The sequence below is a fragment of the Trematomus bernacchii genome, unplaced genomic scaffold (assembly GCF_902827165.1).
Source record: "Trematomus bernacchii unplaced genomic scaffold, fTreBer1.1, whole genome shotgun sequence".
NCBI classification, from domain to species: domain Eukaryota; kingdom Metazoa; phylum Chordata; class Actinopteri; order Perciformes; family Nototheniidae; genus Trematomus; species Trematomus bernacchii.
In genome coordinates, this window is record NW_022987621.1 from 917,249 (window position 1) to 937,291 (window position 20,043).

The following is a 20,043-nucleotide window of genomic DNA, read 5'->3' on the forward strand; positions in this document are numbered from 1 at the left end:
AAATATAATTCTGAAAATGGGTCATTACTTTTACTTTTGATACTTTTAGAATATTTTACTATGAATACTTTTCACCATCCGTAAAATGCAGGATCTTTTCTTGTAGCATACGACTTTTACAATGAAATAACTTAATAGTTCTTCAAACATTGGTAATACAGTATTTCTTAAGACTAAATCATCTGATAATATAAACTATTTTTCTATGATTTAAAACATGTAGGGGAAAGGTTTGCTACTCTAGGGTCCATGGCCTTCGGACCCTAGTCCTTTCCTGGTCCCCTGGCTTCCTTTATTTTATTTTATTTTGTTCTTGTTTTGTTCGCTCCTCATTGTCTGTTTTGTTTTGTCTGTCCACCATGTACAGCGACCTTGGGTCCCGTGAAAGGCGCTTTATAAATTCCATTTATTATTATTATTATTATTATTATTACTCCTCGGTTAAACATTTGTAGGTTATTACTACTCATCCTGTGCTACTTATTCATGGTCTTTCATGTTATAACTGTTTATAAGATGACCTGACAAAAGCTGCTTAACATGTGGTGAACATCTGAGGATATGTCTGTAGATGTTGTGCTACATTTCCCAGATGTTGCATCCTTGTGTCAGACTGGTTAGGGTCCCACTGAGGAAGGACAGACGTGAGAATTCGCTTCTACTGAATTAACTATGTGTGTATGTATATTTGTTTATATATCATTCATTTTGTAAATTGCATATTTATGTTGGGTGATGCCAGTATCATTTTCCCAAAAAACAATATAGAAGTAAGCAGTGGTGGAAAATAAGTAATTACATAAGTACTGTACTTAAGTACACATTCGCGGTACTAGTACTTTACCCAAGTATTTTCATTGTACACTACTTTGTACTTCTGCTCTACTACATTTTGGAAGACCGTATTGTACTTTTTACTCCACTACCTTTATTTGACAGATTTATTTACTAGTTACTTTATTAATTCAGATTTTGACACAAAATACTTAGGAAAGACTTTTAAAATATGATTATTTGGTATAGATCAAACCATCCAACATCACATCCCAGTAAAATCATGGGCGGGTAAACAGGAAATTAGTTGGCAGCAATTTTGCTGAGAGGTTTTTTCTGTTAAATAATATTTAACAGTTCCAGCTTCTTAATGTGAAGATTTGCTGCTTTTGCTTTTAATCGTACTTCGATGTAGTACTTTTAGAAGTTGAGTATTTTATATTGGTACTTTTACTCAAGTAAAGAATCTAAATACTTGTTCCACCACTGGTAGTAAGTGGTTCCGATATTTCCGTGCTGAACCTGAAGGCACCACAGGTCTGGCTCGCGCCCTCCTCCTCCTCCTCCTCAGTCAGTCAGATTCTCAGGCCGCTGTAGGCTGTACACTAATAAACTGGACCCCGGCTGAGAAGCTCCTCACACACCGCCGAGCTGAGGACCGACAGACAGGAGGAAACACTCCACATCCTCCCGGGAGAACAGGGGGAGCTGCCGCTGAGAGACACCCGTGAAGCGGACCTTAAACCAAAAGTTTCCTCAGGTAAAAACTAAAAATATAATGTAGTTGGAGGTAATTTAGCTCTAATAAAGCCGTTTCACTAATCTAAGTCTACTAGCATCATCGCTATGTTTTTTATTTCTGCTTTAGAAAAGTTGAAGAAAAATTATTTCAACTCTTGTAAAGCTGAATTCGAAACACTTTAACTCTAAATGAGTGCATGTAGACACGATTTATGAAACTTTTCTTGGTAGCGTTAGACAATAACGCTACTTTGTCTTATTAATCATAAAACAAAGTATGAAACGTTGTCCCAGGTTTTGATTTCCGCCTTTTCAAAGAAGATGAAAAATTTACTTAAAATAAAACTTGCCATCTTTCAAGCTAACTGGTGGAACCAAATATACTTCCGCCAGGAGCCTTCAAAATAAAATGCTTTACTGGAGGAAGTGTTCTGTGGTAAAAGTAGAAATAATAGTGTAGAAATACTTAAAAGTGAGATACCGGCATTGACATTAAAACCTACTAATACTGAATACCAAAGGTAAAGGACTTATTATGTAGAATGGCTGAAATAAAAGCTACAGCGTTTAGGTTGTGAACATATGAATGCATCAGTAATGACATTGCTACAGTATTTCTACATTTTAGACTAGATATCAAAGGCAAAATAATAGGAAAGTACACTAAAATGAAAAATATATTTCTGTCACAATGTATTAAAAGCGGCTTATGTTTCCATTTCCCTACATTGTTGTTACCGTGCCAAACACTGCACTTTTACTGCGAAGGCAACGATTTCCCAAATTCCGGTGTAGTTGTTATTGTGTCTTTACACAGCTCTTCTACAAAATGTGTCTATAACCCCTAGATTCCACCGGGTCCGTCTGCGCCGCGTTACGGCTGCGCCGCGGTTTTGGTCCGGCCTCCTCCGGCGTCATACCCTACCAGGCGCGTTTCAGAAGCATTTCAGAAGCGGAGAGTCTTGCCTGCTGGCTCGCAGTTTTTGTTGATTTGGGCATATTTCCTGGTCAGGCTACTTTGTACAGACAAAGTTAATAATAACTGTAATATTCCAGTTATAAACGACATGAATCAAAGATGTGTTGCTGTATTTTAGTGGTAAAAAAAATGCATTCATCATCATAATTATTCTATATATATAATTTACACAGTGCCTGTAAACCGGAGGAGAACGCTGGCATTTCTCCTCCTACTTGAAAGACTACGGAGGGATAGGGTCTGCAAAATTAGTTTGTGTGTGTGTATATATATAGGTCTATATAGCTCTGAACGTTCCACTTCCTGCCTGCCCGACCTTACGTTACGGCTGCGCCGCGACAAAAATAGGATTCGATCCTAATTTTAGAAAAGCCCTGCGCCGAGCCGCTTCTGGGACGCGTCTGAGCCGTAACGCGCCGCGTGTGGTGGAATAGCACCCATTGACTAGAGTGGCCGCGATCACCTTGAGCACCGCGGCGCAGCCGTAACGCGTCCGTAACGCGCCGCAGACGGACCCGGTGGAATCTAGGGGTAAGTCAATTTGAGCAAACTGAGACCAGCAAACTGATTTACAGCTGCATTTGGGTACATCCAATATGTTCAGGCCGTTCATGTAATAAATCATCTAAAATGTGATATTTTGAAATCTGCATTATTGTTGTTTGCTGGCACATATCTCTGTGGTCTGTGCCCACATGAAACCACACCCGTGTTTGGTTGGTTTCCCTCCTTTACTGCTCGCTCCAAAATCGAACCCTGTGTCTGTGGAGAACACCAGAGGTACCTGAAGGGTAAACTTCTTTTTAATTTATTAACATTGATTGTGAAAAGTGCATAAGGGCTAAGAACATTAGACCCAACAATTGATTACAAATTGTAAAAAATACCATTAATGAAGAAACAAAAACCTTGAAGAAAATTCATGCTGGGATTGGGTTTAAAAAACTTCTACAAGAACCACATTTTTTGTTGAATGGATTTCTAGCCCTTTCTTTTCTGCAAACTGCTCATAAACCGCTTTATTGGCATAATGATTGGGGTGCAGTCTGAATACCCTCACTCTCACAACAACTCTTTATATAGAGATTGGTTCAAAAACTAATCTCACTACTGTTAGCTGGCTTCTATGTGGCCCATGCATCATCACACAGGAAGACATGCAGGCTTATGAGTCCACAAGACTCTCAGCTCTACTGTAAAGACTGTTGAGAGACCCGTGCAGGCAGAAATAACAGGTGTCCTCGAGTTTAGAGTTTCATAACCACTATCTCCTCTGAGAGAGAATCAAGCTGGCCTGCCCACCGGGGGAGTTTTGGCCAAAAGTCAAACTGTGAACTATTGATCGATAATCAGCCTAAAATAAATATATTGCTTGTTCTGTCTGATCAAACAATATTTTTTGTTAACAACAATTTCAAAAAGCAAATCCTTACATTTGAGTAACTGTGACCAAGTAAAAAATTGTTGCTGGATGAATTATTTAAAGATGATTTGTTTTTAGATAATTTGCAATAACCCAGTTTACCAGTAATGTACAGTTTTCTATCATGGTAAATGTAAAATATATCTAGTATATCTTTGGACTGCTGGTCAGGAACATTAAATAAATACATTCGAAGCAACTAACTTTTCCTGGGATGTCTTAGACGACACAATTCATGGATTAATCAAAACTTATCTAAGGGAACATTCAAGGGAGAAAGTAACCTCATACCCTGTCTACACTATTTGCTTGTTAAGTCATTGTTGAGAGTTTCCCTTTATGTATTCGAATGAAATGCAATATAATAGGCCTTTTTTACTGACATATCACATGTGTAAATAATAACGCTGGCTGCGCTCCATTAAGCTTCTTCAGTTAAAGACTCCTGGGTTGGTTCGTGCTGTCTCACTGTCACATGTGAGAGTGACAAACATGACAAATACTAGTGTTGTTTATGTGTATCAAACTGCACAGACCCCCCCCCCCCCCCCCCCCCCCCCCCCCCCCCCCCCCCCCCCCCCCCCCTGCGATGGTGAGTCATTCCCCAGTTATGCTTTATTGCGGGTCAGCTCAGTTCCTTCTCTGAGACAACATGTCGTTTCCTTTAGACATGTTTTGTAATGTTACCTTCACTCTGGCACAGTTTGATTTTTATCATCCCTACATCCTTTTCAGATGCACATTTATTTCATTCTTTAAGCCCCACAGTACTTTCCCACTGTCAGGGGCGGCGCCAGGCGGTAGCTTGGAGTTGCTACAGCAACAGCAACATTTGGCCTAGCAACTGCTAAGCAACCCCAAGAAATGTATGTTTTTTTTTATATATATGTGAAATTCACAATTTGAAAAATGATTGATTAAAAAATGATATGGTACAGTACAGTACAAGTACTTCTGGGTGTTTCATTCAAGCTCGGCTCTGTGTGTCTGGCACGAGTGAGCGAGCGAGAGAGAGAGAGAGCACCTGTACCGGAGATTGTTAGCATCTGGTTAGCTAGCTGCGCTAACGGATATTATAAGCTGTTTCTACAACAAGGTGAAGGGAAAGTCCTCTCCTCCTGTCAGATAACGTCAGCTCAGTGAGGTAAAGGACTCTCTCAGTGTTTAGTTAACTTTAGTCTAACGGCCCGTCCACACGGCGGCGTTCGTTCAAGCTTCAACGCAGCTTCCCATTCACTTTGAATGGGGTGACGTCACGCTTTGCCGAACTGCATTGTGGTTCCGTCGCTTCGCTTTGCCTCCGTTGCTCGCTTCAAAAGTTGAGAAAAGTTCAACTTTTCAAGCTTCGACGGAAGCGTCAGCCAATCAAATCATATGCCAGTACAAGCTCTAGCCAATCAAACCGCGTGCTTGTGTGTCCGGGGCGGGAGATTCATGTGATTGGTTGTTGGTCGAGCTTCAGACACGCCCGCCGGCAAGCTTCAACGCACGCTGCCGTGTGGACGCTGCGTAAGTCAGGGGTTTTCAAAGTGTGGGAAGGTGAGCCTCCCCTCAGAGAACATAAGAACAGCCATGCACCCCCTCCCAATTATTATTGCTATTATTATTATTATTATTATTATTATTATTATTGTTGTTGTTGCTATAATGCAGGGGTATTCAATTGCATTTCAAAGAGGTCCAGTAAGAGAACATGTCATTAAATGCTCTGTTTTCGCTGTCTACCTTTCTCTTTTTTGAGCACACCATTTGAAATGACTCCGACTGTTTCTCTCCTCTTGTCTCGCCTCTGTGTGTTTGAATCTATCGTGCTGACTCACTGACTGCACCAATTTGATTGGCTGAGTAGCGTCACCTCCTTAAAACATTAAACAACAACTTTTTCAAACCTTTTTATCTTTATGTTTAAAAAAAAAAAAAAAAAATGTTTTAATTTTTTTTTTTAACATTTTCAACATCGTGGATAATTCCTTATATGCTCCCGGCAACACACTGAACGTCAACTTTGCCTCCTTTAGTGGGAACAATGAGTGCGTCTTTGACTTTAGGTAACCTAACTTCACTAAAAATCGATCCATGTTGCCGCTCGCATAAAGTTAGCTGAAGTTAACTAGCTAGATTTCACTGTTTCTCGTTATTTTTTTCTCACGCTGCGCCTCCCCTGAAGCTCTCTGGCGCCCCCCAGGGGCGCGCCGCACTTTGAAAACCGCTGGTCTAAGTTATCTCAGTGGGTCTCAAACAGTTTGATCACCATTTATGTAAACAAGTATTTCCAAGGCACACCTTTATATGATCAATATAGTTATAAAAAAATAAGAGCATAAATGAAAAACAGGTATGAAATACCATATGACAGTAAAACAAGAATACAGTTTAAAAGGGGAGTGATTTGTAAAATATCCATAAAGAAATAGAAAATCTGTTTACAGTTCTGTTTCATATGGGTGTTGAGATGTATCCATAGATCTCTTCATTTGTGCACCAGATTGATGCTTTTAACTTCAATATTTAAAAAAAAATCTTCCCGGGGGGGATCATAGAGGATGTTAGCTCCACCCCCCACTGGGATCGCGGATATACTGTGCGTGTGGGGAGTGTTGCAGTAGAACATTCCACTGTAGCACCCGGTACCTTAATGGGAAACCCTAAATGTTTGAGCACCCTCTATGAAACGTCAAGCTACCCCACAGCACCCCCAAAAGAAATCTCTGGCGCCGCCCATGCCCACTGTTAAAGGGTTTTTCCCCATTACCAACCGATTCTTTTTCTCGGTTCAGAGTGAGGAATATCAGGACATTGTTTCCTGAAAGACGAGTTGCTTTGTTATTTCTTGGTGTTTTAAAAAAAAAAATTGAAACGGACAGCCCCAGCAGATGATATGATCTGTTGTTCTGTGCTCTGTTCAGCATCAGTGTGGAGTGCCTTTAATTGACACTGATGTAATTACTGACTGAGCCCCACACTTCCTGTCAGGCTGTGGTAGAAGACATATTCAGATCCTGTAGTTAGGGAAAAGTAGCAGTACCAGTAAAAACCCGTCATTATCAGCAATATTGAAGTACTTAAAGTAAACTACAGTAAAATGTTCCCTCTCAGTGTTTTGTTATGATTATTGATAATATTGCTGCTTCATTTGTCTGTATGCTGCATAAAATGGAAACACTTTAGTATACATTTGAAGTACTATTACTGTGCTTTATTTTAATACAGTACAGAAGGTAGAGTACTATACCACCCTGTTGTCAGAGTGTTACTCTGTGTGGATGTGTAGCTTCAGATTTGTGTTTGTGTGTCAGCACCGGTCAGACCTTGATGTGTTTTTGTCTCAATGTCTCTTCAGGCTTTAGTCAGAATAACAGAGTATAATAAAGATGGCTGAGGCCTGCTCAGCGAGATAACGCAGTCTCACTGCGGGAATGATAATGTAGGACGAAGAATGTTTTTTTCACAGGCTGCAATGAGGAGGGTTTTTCAAACCTCTGTTAAACCAGTGACACGGATGCCTTTTCAATATCTCCCTAACAAAGTGATCATGCATAGAAGAAGAGCATTCTTTCATGTCCACCCTGCTATCTGCTGCTCAACATGGTGGGACACACAGGACGTTTCTGCAGGCCTTCTCTTGATGCTGCTGCAGCATGAAACTGTGATCAGGTGTCACATGACCAGTGGGATGGTTAATGTAATGTGTATTGGACTTTCATGTGCGTGTGTGTGTGGCACTGATAAAAGACTTCTACTTTAAAGGAGAAGGATATCCTGCTCACTAATCTTGATCACACCACAGTGAGCCTCAGAGGCACACACATATCTGCAGTCAGTGAATATGAGTTTACGAGTTTCAATCTGAACACATGTCCTCATTGCAACCATGGGCTTCCATATTTAGTTAGTTGGACAGTCAGTAGGTGTGTCTGTTGTTCTTATCCTCATTTTTTATTTGAGGATTGAAAAACCTGAGTCGTAAATCGACAACAATAGAAGATCTCAAAAAAGGTGCATGAAGTGCATTGACATTCATTTGGGGAGAAGATGAAGATTCAATTTCACTAACTTTACAAAACAAATCACTTTTGTATTTATATGATACAGTTGACAGTTTCAAAAATGTTTCAAAAGGCTGTTCAAATGATGAAGTGGTGACATTTTGGACAGATTCAGTATGGATGTTAACCATGAGAGGGACTGATCGAGCTCACTTTCCGTCTGCAGGGCATGGTGGTTCCATACGAGGGCCAGTCCTTCTCTGCACTGAGGAGGCAGTGCCGGCAGAATGGAAGACTGTTTGAAGACCCTCTGTTCCCCACCTCTGACCAGTCTCTGTTCTACCAGAACAACCGCATCGGCACAGTCACCTGGAAAAGACCCAAGGTGAGAACCCAACCACGGTTTGTTAAAAATAAGCAAGATCTTCACATGTTTCAGCCAGGGAATGTGATCCGCGATATCATGTCTTCTTTACAGGAGTACATGACTAACAATCAACAATACTAGCATACTGCAAAGTAATAACATTGCTCACTGCCTGTAGCACTTCGGGATTTGAATTCGAATATGAAGTGCTTTATAAATGGAACCCATTATTATTATTATTATTAACATGCTACATCCAACAAAGTCAAGAATAGTCCCACAATAAATACTAATATTAGAGACAGAGAGACAGGAAATAGACTGGGGGCAGTTGGTGTGGGGGGGGGGGGGGGGGGTAAGAGCTCATAAGACATGTAGAATGGAGAACATGCATTAACAGAGAGGACAAGTAGCGAATAGCGAAATAAATGTATTTGATCTCAGGAACAGTGTTGTGTGTGCATGTGATTTTGTGTGTGTGTGTACATTGTTGTTTTTCATTGTGTGTGTGTGTGTGTGTGTGTGTGTGTGTGTGTGTGTGTGTGTGTGTGTGTGTGTGTGTGTGTGTGTGTGTGTGTACATGGTATGTTTGCTCCTTGAACACATATTTGAACCAGAGAACAACATGTCTCTGTAGTAGTGACAGAGCAAGGCAATTACATTTGTTGGTTGAATAAAGACTAGAGGGACGGAAATATGTTATAAAATATGTGTCAACACAGATGTGGTGAGTGTTTTGATTCAGTGGTCTTTGGCTGGAACAAACGCTGGATTTTAAGAAATAAATATAGATCATCATGCTGTAATAAATCCAGGCTTTTGAGGGAGTGACCACCATGTTTCACTTCAAATGTGTCTGTTACCGTAATATGGAAAAGGTTTAAAATATTCTTCTTAATTGTCTATGTTAATTGTATATTTGGGGAGCTCGTCATGTGGAAGGTATGTGTGGATGTGCACAGCAGCAAAAGGTTATCACTATACTCAAAGGTTTCCAACATACCTGAGCAATAAATAAGTTTATCATTAACTCATATATTTACTTTTCTTCCATCATTCATTTCCATTTGACTCAAGGAGCTGTTGAGTCCTGTTTTACAAAGACTCGTCTCTTCAGTAGCAGGGTCACTTTGTTAAGTACAAATTGATGGCTTATAAAGTGTTCCTGAGGTTGGTGATGTAGAATGTAGATGAAGGCTGTCCACTGTTCCAGCCAATGACCTTAAGAAACCTCTGCATTTCCTGAAAGGTTCCTCTGAAGGATGTTGCCACTTGAGCCTGGCTCCAAAGGTGAGTCAACATGCTGCTGTCCTGGCATTGAATCTTTATACAGCCCAACAGATGAAATCATATCGAGGCTTAAAGTCGTCTCACAGGGGACTCTTTCAGTAACCTCACATCACTCATAATGTTTTCTTTGGGCGTGTCAGGTTTGAGAAAAATAAATACTTGGAGACTCACTGATCCTGATTTTAATTTTGATAATTGAAATTGAAAACTCATTTTTAATCGATTTTCGATTTGTAATTGAAATCTTGAGACCCATACCTCAGACCTAACCAACACATTTGATTAGACTTCCCACAGCTCCATATGGAGTAACAAAAGTCTTTAGAAAACTTGAACACAGTTACAGTAGTTCCCTCCAGTATCTGTAAACAGATGATGTGATCTCTGATGTGAATCCTGTGTCACACTTTAATACAGGATACTCTCGGATCTTCCATGTTTTTCCCAAGCAGAAACAATATCTTTAAATCTTTAAAACATTTTTAAAATGCCGGGTGGTTAGTAGTGATGTGAACGAGCGAAAGAGCTCTTTTTAAGTGAACGACGGGAGCCGTAATTTAACTTGTAATTTAATACAAGACGCGGTCATTTAATACAAGACAGAATGATATGATGATCTCCGCGCTACGGGTGCTCCGTGCATGCATGCAGTGACATGTAATATCCAAGGATTAGAGACGGTTGGATGCTGCTGTTTTGAGCATTGCAATATATTTATTTTCACTATGTTATTTATTTATGATTATCTTTAGGCTCAGCAAAGATTTGATGTCAGCTGTTGCTGTCTTTTTTTCTTTAGATAATACTGAAATAGAGCCCTGCTGTTTTGTCAGGGCTTTTTCTCTAAATATAATTTTAAAATGTCGATACAGTAGCTGTAGCTGCTTTGTGTAGCGTGGTTCTACAAGCAAGTCAGTGCATTCTTTGGGTGGTATCAGAGAGTTACAAGGGTCTGTAAATGCAATGAAAACAATTGGCCACAGCAAATCATTGATATTAAACATGTCATTTTTACTTTTGAATACTTCAGTACAAAGGATGTATTGAATAATTTAAGTGATATGTGTACACATATAAATCATTAGTCAAAACAGGGCTACATTTGATTGAATTATAAAATGTATATGTGGTAAACTGAAGAGCCGTTTGGGAGCCGAAAGAGCCGGCTCTTCTTGGTGAGCCGAGCCAAATGATCCTGCTCACCAAGAAGAGCCGGAATTCCCATCACTAGTGGTTAGTGTGAGCCATACACAGAAAAGCGTTTTTCTCCCAATAAATAAGATGAAATCAGAATGTTGTAGTTTGTGGTAATGGCATCGAGTTTCTATTTAATTTATTCTAAAGTATTAAGCATCACAGAGACTTTGAGTCAGCCACAGCATTTGGCTGAACCAAATTGTTTTTAGGAAAGTTTCTAATGCAGTGCAACATTAACCACTGCAGCTGGTTTATTTGGTATTAATGATGGTGAAATATGAAGCTGGTAATGGAGTTATTGCTTAATGGTTTTCTAGCTTCTATCTGCTTCTGTATACCCTGTACACTGTCTCTGCAATGCACACACACCCAGAGATAAAGCTCAAAGAAACATCAGACACAAAGATTTGGTCAGATGTATTCAACAGAATCTAAGGTGCTAACATGGCCTTCTCTAACAGCTCTCCTGTTTACATCCTGTTCATTTACTACATTGAACTTTGGGGTATTTTCCCAGTTTACCAAATACAGTGCCAAACTATACACAACTCCAGCCTGTTCTTTATAGTCTTTCTGATATGCTTTTACTGTCAATTATTGATGGTTTGAACTGCTACATAATTAAACAGGAAACGTAAAACACTCCAATGGATCAATATTATAGATTTGTCCAGGGTATGGATAGAAAGGAAACATTCAAATTGTTTCTCTATTAGCTTAAACTGTCTCTCATGGGAGTATCTTCTTAAGTCTCAGTGCAAATGATGTTCTTTATATTTCAATAGTTTCCTTGCTGAGCTAAGCAACAAAAAGAGGGAACTTTGTAATAAGACCATCTTTTCGAAAATAGCTACCAGATATGGTAAACTCTAAATAAAAATCCTTGCATGACACAATATACAATATATTTACGCAGAATGCGGCCAGTGTGAACAAGAACAATGATGATCTCAATGCCTAAAGCGATTCAAAACAGTCTTAAAACCTAATAAAAGTAAACCTATTTTATAAGAGGGTATATATTTTAAACAAAATAAATGATTTAAAGGATCAACCCACATTGGTTTCCTTATCTTACATGTATACTAAGCCAATGTATCCCTCCCTCACCACCTGCCTTGAGGACATCAGGAGCTGGATGAGCAGGACTTTCCTGAAGCTTAATAGTAGCAAAACTGAGGCCCTGCTCATTGGCTCTAATGGCGCGTTTCCACTACAGCGCGGAGCACGGTTTAACAGGGCTGTGACGTCAGCGGCCCGTTTTTGGTTGCGTTTCCACTTGGCCTAGTACCGGCCGGCGGGTCTTAATTCACAGTTTTTCTGGCCTCATAAAATCGTGGGTCTAGGGCCAGAGACAACCAGGCTGAGTCGGGCTGAGTATGCTAAACTAGAGAGAGAATCGCTGGCAAGGGGGCTACAACTACAACAAGATGGACATATTTGACCGTGATTTAATTGTAATACACGTTTCAAAATGATGCCGAAGTAACAACATACTGATACCGGTTAGTAAAAACCATGAATTAATGCTTTGACAAGTCTGCAGACAGACGGCAGGCGAAACACCTTTTAAAATGCGTGTTTTCTGAATGGAGATTGGCTAAGCTAACGCAGTATATGCTCCGACCGTCCACACTCATAACAACGGCCTATACAGACATAAATAAAGCAGCGACTGTATTCGCCATGACACAGACAGTCTGTGGTTTGTACTTGTTTAACTTTTGTCTAGTTTCTGAACAGATATGAGGAGCTGTGAGCTCTGAGTGCTAACAGCTAACGGCTGTGTTGTTTTTCTGGGGTTCTCATTGAAGATGACGTCACGGCTCCGCCTACACTGCGTTACTATAGATACTACCCCAGTTCCTAAACTGTAATGGAAGCGCAGCATAAAGTGAGCCAGTCCTAACGAGGCCTAGCCATACCGAGCGAGGCCGAGCGAGGCCGTGTAGTGGAAATGCGCCATAAATCCACCCTCACCAAGTCACAAAACACCCCAGCTCCAAACATCATCATCGACGGCTTCCCCATACCATTCTCTGCCCAAGTGAAAAGCCTCGGTGTCATTCTGGACGGCTGCCTCTCATTCGCACCACACATTAAAAACATCATCCGCACTGCCTTCTTCCATCTTCTGAACATCTCCAGACTCCGCTCATCTCTGTCCCAACCCATCACTGAAATCCTGGTCCACTCATTCGTCACATCCCGGATTAATTACTGCAATGCACTTCTGACTGGCCTTCCCATCAAACTCATTAATAGACTGCAAATAATCCAGAACTCTGCTGCCCGGATCATCACCCGCACCAACTCATCCACATCACCCCCATTCTCACTCAGCTACACTGGCTTTCTGTACGCTACCGTATTGAATACAAAAACCTTCTACTCACATATAAAGCTCTCAACCTAGCCCCCATCTACATCACCGAGCTCCTTCAGGAGTACACCCCCTCCCGCACCCTCCGCTCTTCCTCCGTAGGACTTCTCACCATCCCAAGCTCTCGCCTCAGCACCATGGGTGCTCGAGCTTTCAGCTGCTCGGCTACCAGACTCTGGAACTCCCTGCCACTACATATCCGACAGTCTGATTCCATAACAACATTCAAAACCCAACTCAAAACCCATCTGTTCAAACTGGCATTCTCATTATAAACTGTACCCTGTGTTTTTTTGTAGTCCATTTCCTGTTGTTTGTCTTGTTTTACCCCGGCTGACATTTCATTAAATCCACAGTTTTTCCCTATATTACCCTATGCCCTGTAAGGTGTCCTTGGGTGCTGTTAACATTCAGGTAAATATGTTACCAATTTGTGTTATTTGTTGTGCATGACTGGAAGCCAATAGCGTAACAGGTTAAAGGTCAATGATGGGTATAAATAAAGCCACGCCTCCAATGGGAGGGCCCGTTGAATGAAATGCCACTGTCTCTGATGTTTCGTTACTCCTCCGCTTATTTGGATGCTAAACAGCAATGAAGTTATGCTTACTCTGCTAACAGGTTATGGGCCCAGAGACACCCAAATAAGTATTTCCGGCGTTTGTCCACCGATGGAAAGTCGCAACGTAGCACGTGTGGTGGATTAGCAAGCTAAGCTAACGCCATGAGCAGGTTGGGCGCAGGTTCCAGTACCCGCTGGTCTCGGTTAGTGTTTGACGGGGATGAAAAGAACTATGAACTGTGGGAGACGAAATTCTTGGGCCATCTTCGCTTACAGGGACTGAAGAATACTATTTTAAGGAGTCCTACGGACATAATTGAGGAAGATGAAGAGGCGGACGATGAAAGGAAAAATGAAGAGGCTTATGCAGAGCTTATCCAATTTCTTGATGACAAAAGTTTGTCCCTTGTAATGAGGGAGGCGGCGGATAATGGTCGGCAGGCATTGAAGATTTTAAGAGACTATTATGCAGGCACAGGTAAACCACGTATTATCAGCCTATATACTGAACTGACATCACTCCTAAAGTCAAGCAGTGAAAGTGTGACGGAGTATATAATACGTGCAGAGACCGCCATCACCGCTTTGAGAAACGCGGAGGAGAAATTAAGTGATGGGCTTCTTGTAGCAATGGTTTTGAAGGGACTGCCAGAATCATTTAAACCATTCGCCATACACATCACGCAAATTGACCGGATAATAAGTTTTGCTGAATTTAAGACTAAGCTCCGCAGCTATGAGGATACTGAGCGAATGCGCACACCGCCACCAGAGGACAACGTCATGAGGGCGCGGGAACAGTTGAGAGCGAGACGACCCTCTGTACCAAGAGCATGGGATAAAGGAACCAAGTGTGCAGACATTGTTTGTTATAGATGCGGCCTGAGTGGACACAAGGCCGGAACGTGCCAACGTAAGCTGTGGTGCAGTCATTGTAAGAGCAACACGCATCGGGATGCAGCCTGCAGGCGGAAGCAGCGACGGGAGGACGACGCGCGGAAAGCTTCGGATGAAACGACTGGCGAGGAGTATGCTTTCCGAGTCAACGACGTGGACAACAAGGTCCAGCCAGGACGCAGCATCACCGAGAGAGGACTGATGGTGGACACAGGGGCGACTTCACATATCGTCACGGATGTAACAAAGTTCAAGAGGTTTGATGACGACTTCCAGGCTGAGTCCCACTGTGTGGAATTAGCTGATGGTACCAGGTGCAATGGTGTAGCAGAAGGAAGAGGGGACGCTGTTATTATTATGGTGGACAGCATGGGGAAAAGACACAAAACAACTCTGAAGAAGGCGTTGTACATCCCATCGTACCCCCAAGACATTTTTTCTGTGAAAGCAGCTACAACCAAAGGAGCAACGGTAACCTTCAAGCAGGGCAAAGACGTCCTGCAACACAAAGACGGTACAACATTTCACATTTATGAATTGAACAGACTTTATTTCTTGAACACAGTAAATGATGAATGTGATGACCAATGCAACAGGTGTTATGATTTACAGACATGGCATGAGATCCTGGGACACTGTAATTATGATGATATTCAGAAGTTACAGAATGTTGTTAATGGCATGTCAGTTAAGGGTAAGGTAAACAAACCTCCACATTGTGATGTATGCACTAAAGGGAAGTTTACCCAAACCAGGAACAGGGAGCCTGATGTAAGAGCCAAAGCAGCTCTAGAGTTGGTGCACACAGATATAGCAGGACCAATAAATCCGCAATCCAGAGAAGGCTTTAAGTATGCTTTATCATTCACAGATGATTACTCCAGTGCAGTGTTTGTGTATTTCCTTAAAAACAAAAGTGACACAGTGCAAGCAACAGAGAGATTTCTGGCCGATACTGCCCCATACGGGAAAGTAAAATGTATCAGGTCAGACAATGGCACAGAGTTCACAGGGAAACATTACCAAGCATTACTATGCAGTAATAGGATTAGACATGAAAAGTCAGCACCGTATTCCCCACATCAAAATGGCACTGCTGAAAGGAATTGGCGCACACTTTTTGACATGGCCAGGTGCATGCTTATAGAAAATGAGATGCCAAAAAGTATGTGGACCTATGCAGTACAGACAGCAGCTGTAGTAAGGAATAGATGCTTTAACAACCGCACAAAACAGACACCTTACTTTATGCTGACAGGTAGACGGCCTAACCTTTCCAGAATGCACAAGTTTGGGTCAGTGTGCTATGCTTATAAGCAAGACAAAAAGAAACTGGACTCAAGGTGTGAAGAGGGAATTTTTGTTGGATATGACAAAAATAGTCCAGCCTACATGGTATATTTCCCTCACAGTGGAAAAGTGCAAAAATCTAGACTTGTGAAGTTTGTGACCAAGACCAATTCAGAAAGAGAAACACAAACAGAAACCGTCTCTGATGATGATTTTGAGGTACAGAACAAATCTGGCAAAAACAAACGTGATACTAACGTAAGTCCAGTATCTATACCTGTTGTAACAGAGACAGAAGACAAGAGTGAGCTTAGGCGTTATCCTTCAAGAGTGAGGAAGAAGCCAGCTTACTTATGTGACAGTGTATGTGGTAAGGAGAGTGAGGATCAGCTACTGACAAATATTGACTATTGTTACAGATTAATGTGCAATATCCCTTTAACATTTAGGGAGGCTGTAACTTCATCTGAGTCAAAACAATGGGTTATTGCAATGGATGAAGAAATGCAATCACTAAAAGAGAATGACACATTTATCCTGACCAACTTACCTCAAGATGAGAAAGCAGTGGGGGGTAAATGGGTGTACGATATCAAAACCAATGTTGATGGATCCGAAAGATACAAGGCACGATATGGAGCCAAGGGATACAGTCAGAAGAGGGGTGAAAACTATGATGAGACATTTTCACCTACCGCTAACCTCACCAGTATCAGAGTGTTAATGCAAAAAGCAGCACAGGAAAATCAGATTTTACACCAAATGGATGTTAAAACTGCTTACCTACATGCACCAATAGACTGTGAGATATACATGGACCAGCCAGAGGGTTTTGAGGTCAAATCTAGTAAAGGTGAAAAGTTGGTGTACAAGCTAGAAAAGTCATTATATGGGCTTAAACAGTCAGGTAGAAATTGGAACAAAATGCTACATGAGTATCTGAGTGAAAATGAGTTCCTACAGAACCCTGCTGACCATTGTGTTTACACAAAAGAAACTGAAAACTGGAAAGTGATAATGATAATATGGGTTGATGATATAATCATTGCAGCTAGTGATAACAATGCATTGAAAGTTGTTAAAGAGATGCTCACAGCTAAATTCAGGATGAAGGACTTGGGGAAACTAAAACATTTCCTTGGCATTGATTTTGATCAAACTGATTCATGTGTAAAGATGTCACAGAAGAAAAACAAATCTGATTTATTGTCCAACAGACCAGATGGTGGCAGATGTTATGACAAAACCTGCACCAAAGTTTAAGTTGATTAAGTTTGCAAAGTTTATGTTTGGTGAGTAACAATTTCTGTAAGGTAGAGAACCTTATAATGTTTTTATTTGTTAAAAGACCACAAATGTGTTATCAAGTGGGGGTGTTAACATTCAGGTAAATATGTTACCAATTTGTGTTATTTGTTGTGCATGACTGGAAGCCAATAGCGTAACAGGTTAAAGGTCAATGATGGGTATAAATAAAGCCACGCCTCCAATGGGAGGGCCCGTTGAATGAAATGCCACTGTCTCTGATGTTTCGTTACTCCTCCGCTTATTTGGATGCTAAACAGCAATGAAGTTATGCTTACTCTGCTAACAGGTGCTATGAAAGGCGCCCCCCAAATAAAATGTATTAATATTATTATTATTAATGTGCAGCAATAGATCTGTTATAAGACAGATTTGTAGTTGATCTATTACAGCGGTCAGTGTTATTTTAGTTGTATGAACACGTCAAATAAACATGTTTTGCGCATGTTTTGAGGTTCATGTTCATGTTCAATATTAAAAATTCTAAACAGTCATGATACAGTAACAAGAACTGCACTCAAGACAAAACATACCAAAAACCACGGAATAATAACAGCTAACGGAACAAAAAAAAAGGAGAAGCAGGAAAAGTCAACTTTGCGTTAATGTGTGTACTTATTCTGGTATAAAACTGAACCATTCCTCTTTCATGGACATTGTCTTTGTTCAACTATGCAAACATTTCAGCGAGGTCTTCCTCCAGCATTTTTGTAATATTTTAAGATGGGCAGCATACGAATGATTTCAAAAATGTGTCTGCGTTCATAATTAAAGTCTAATCCTAGAACAAATTATATGGATTTAGAGGTTTATCTATCCAGAAGACTTGCTTCAAACAGACCCTTAAAGGTTACAATTTAAGGACAGGACCACATAAGAGGACTGTATATGCACCACAGCTATTTTAAAAATGTTAAGCAAAATAAAGAGCACATGGGATCATATTTACATCAAATGGCTGAGGTTACAACCTTAGGCGCTTTCACACCAAGGTTGCGGTCGAATAGTCCATTTGCTTAAGAACCTTCCTAACGGAGTGAAATGACCCGGAAGTCCCTCAGTGGCAGCCATGATAAGTGCCGTTCCAATTCTCTAAATGAAAGGAAAGGAGGTTTCAAACTTCCTTTATAACCTCCTTTAGCTTAGGAACCACTGGACCTCCCTAACCTAAAGGAGAGGAGAAAATGCTGCCCCACAATGCCTTGCGGCCGCGGCATTTGCCTTGCCGTCACACAACAGTCGGCCGTTCACGGAAACAACCGATTATGAACGAGAAATGATATCATGAAAGTTACGGTGCTTATTAAGCTTTTTAAAACGTATGTGGTAAGTTGCCAAAGTGCTTTGTTTTGAACGTTCATCAGTATTATAATCAAAAAGAGAAATATGAACGTTAGTTTTTACTGAAATGATCAAATAAAGTCAACATTTCACAGTCTTTACTGAGCTGTGTGGGGTTTGTTCAACTTTTAAAAGATGTTTGAATGGTGATATACACAGTGATAGATGTTAAGGACTAACGTTTATAATAAATACATTTGTATTGATTTTAAGATCTTTTCATACAATCATACGTATTGGGATCATTTGTATTAATGTGGACCGGAGGGAGAGGGAGACGAGCATAAGTTTCACTTTCCTTTTTTATTTCAATTCCAACTTTGGTCATGAAGAATATGTTTCTCTGTTGTCCCCGTTCATAAAGCATAAAGCAACAGCATCAGAGCACGGTGCAGAGTCTCTAGATGAGTTTACAGTAGTCCCTCGTTCTTATTAAACATCCATGTTGTAGTCCGCTGTATAGAAAACTGTAGTTTCCATAGTTTCCCCACAGCAGCAGGCGCACATTTATGACCTCCGCTGGCGCATCATAAACACGTCGGATAGTGAAGTGCAGACATTTACTGGTAGAAAAAAGTATAACTATAACCACTATAAAACATCACCGTCAATATATAATTACAATATTGACAATAACATATACATATTATTAAACAATCCTGGGGCACTAGATTCTGTACATCCATTGGTCAGTTTGTCACATCACCACATGTTAGCGGTGCTGCTGGGTGTGTACACTGGTTCATCTCTGTCCTATCATTTGGCTGCTCTGCCTCTCATACATGTACGTGTTGTGGTTTGTTTGCCTTCCACATTCAGAAGTCCTTTCTACTTAATCAGAGGGTCTATATCCTCCCTGTCTTTACCTTGTGCTGGTCAAGTGCTCCGGCTAACGCCCTGCTCCACATTTCAGTTCCAGCATCTCTGTGATCCTGGTTCCTCCTGTGCAGCAGCTGTAGGTTCACCAGAGACTCCACAAAGTCACATAGGAGAGGGAGAATTCTTATAAAGACTTATCAAGTGAACTTTGACATCTTCAGATATGGTGTGTGTGTGAGGGAGGGTCAGTCACTGTCCCTCAGGTTGATACATATTGGAGGAATCCTTTAGCTCTTTGAAACACGACTAAACAGAGTAGAACTTTGAAAGTAAAGGTTCCTTGTGACAATGGATGTTTTATATCATAGTTGCACCTCAGCCCCACCTGTCCATCAGTGACCACATGTTCTGTTTCTCTTGGCTGCCAGGACCTTTTTCTGTCCTCCTATATCTCATCTCTTTTCTTGTCAGCACCTGAGCCTGCAGTGTGTCAGGATCTGTCTCTGCCTTCAGCTCTGACACTAGAGAGACAATCTGCCAGTTCATAACCTCCTTTCAGTGCCAGAAAACACAGCTATTTGTTCAGCTACAGGAACACACCTATGACTCGAGTCCCGGGCCGCTGCGGTGATGACTCAGCGTTAGCGCTTTTCCTTCTAACAGGCTACTGTTAAGATAATGTTTAATTA

General features: G+C 41.0%; 1 protein-coding gene across 1 annotated transcript in view; it reads left to right on the plus strand.

The window, feature by feature from the left end:
• Nucleotides 1–1,351: 1,351 nt before the first annotated feature.
• Nucleotides 1,352–20,043, plus strand: part of capn5a (calpain 5a) — a 41,831-nt gene continuing 23,139 nt past the window's right edge. Inside the window, exons 1-2 of the mRNA XM_034132794.1 lie at nucleotides 1,352–1,534; nucleotides 8,130–8,288. Of these exons, the coding sequence (XP_033988685.1) occupies nucleotides 8,133–8,288 (156 nt within the window). The 5' untranslated portion in view covers nucleotides 1,352–1,534; nucleotides 8,130–8,132. The remainder of the gene's footprint in view (nucleotides 1,535–8,129; nucleotides 8,289–20,043) is intronic.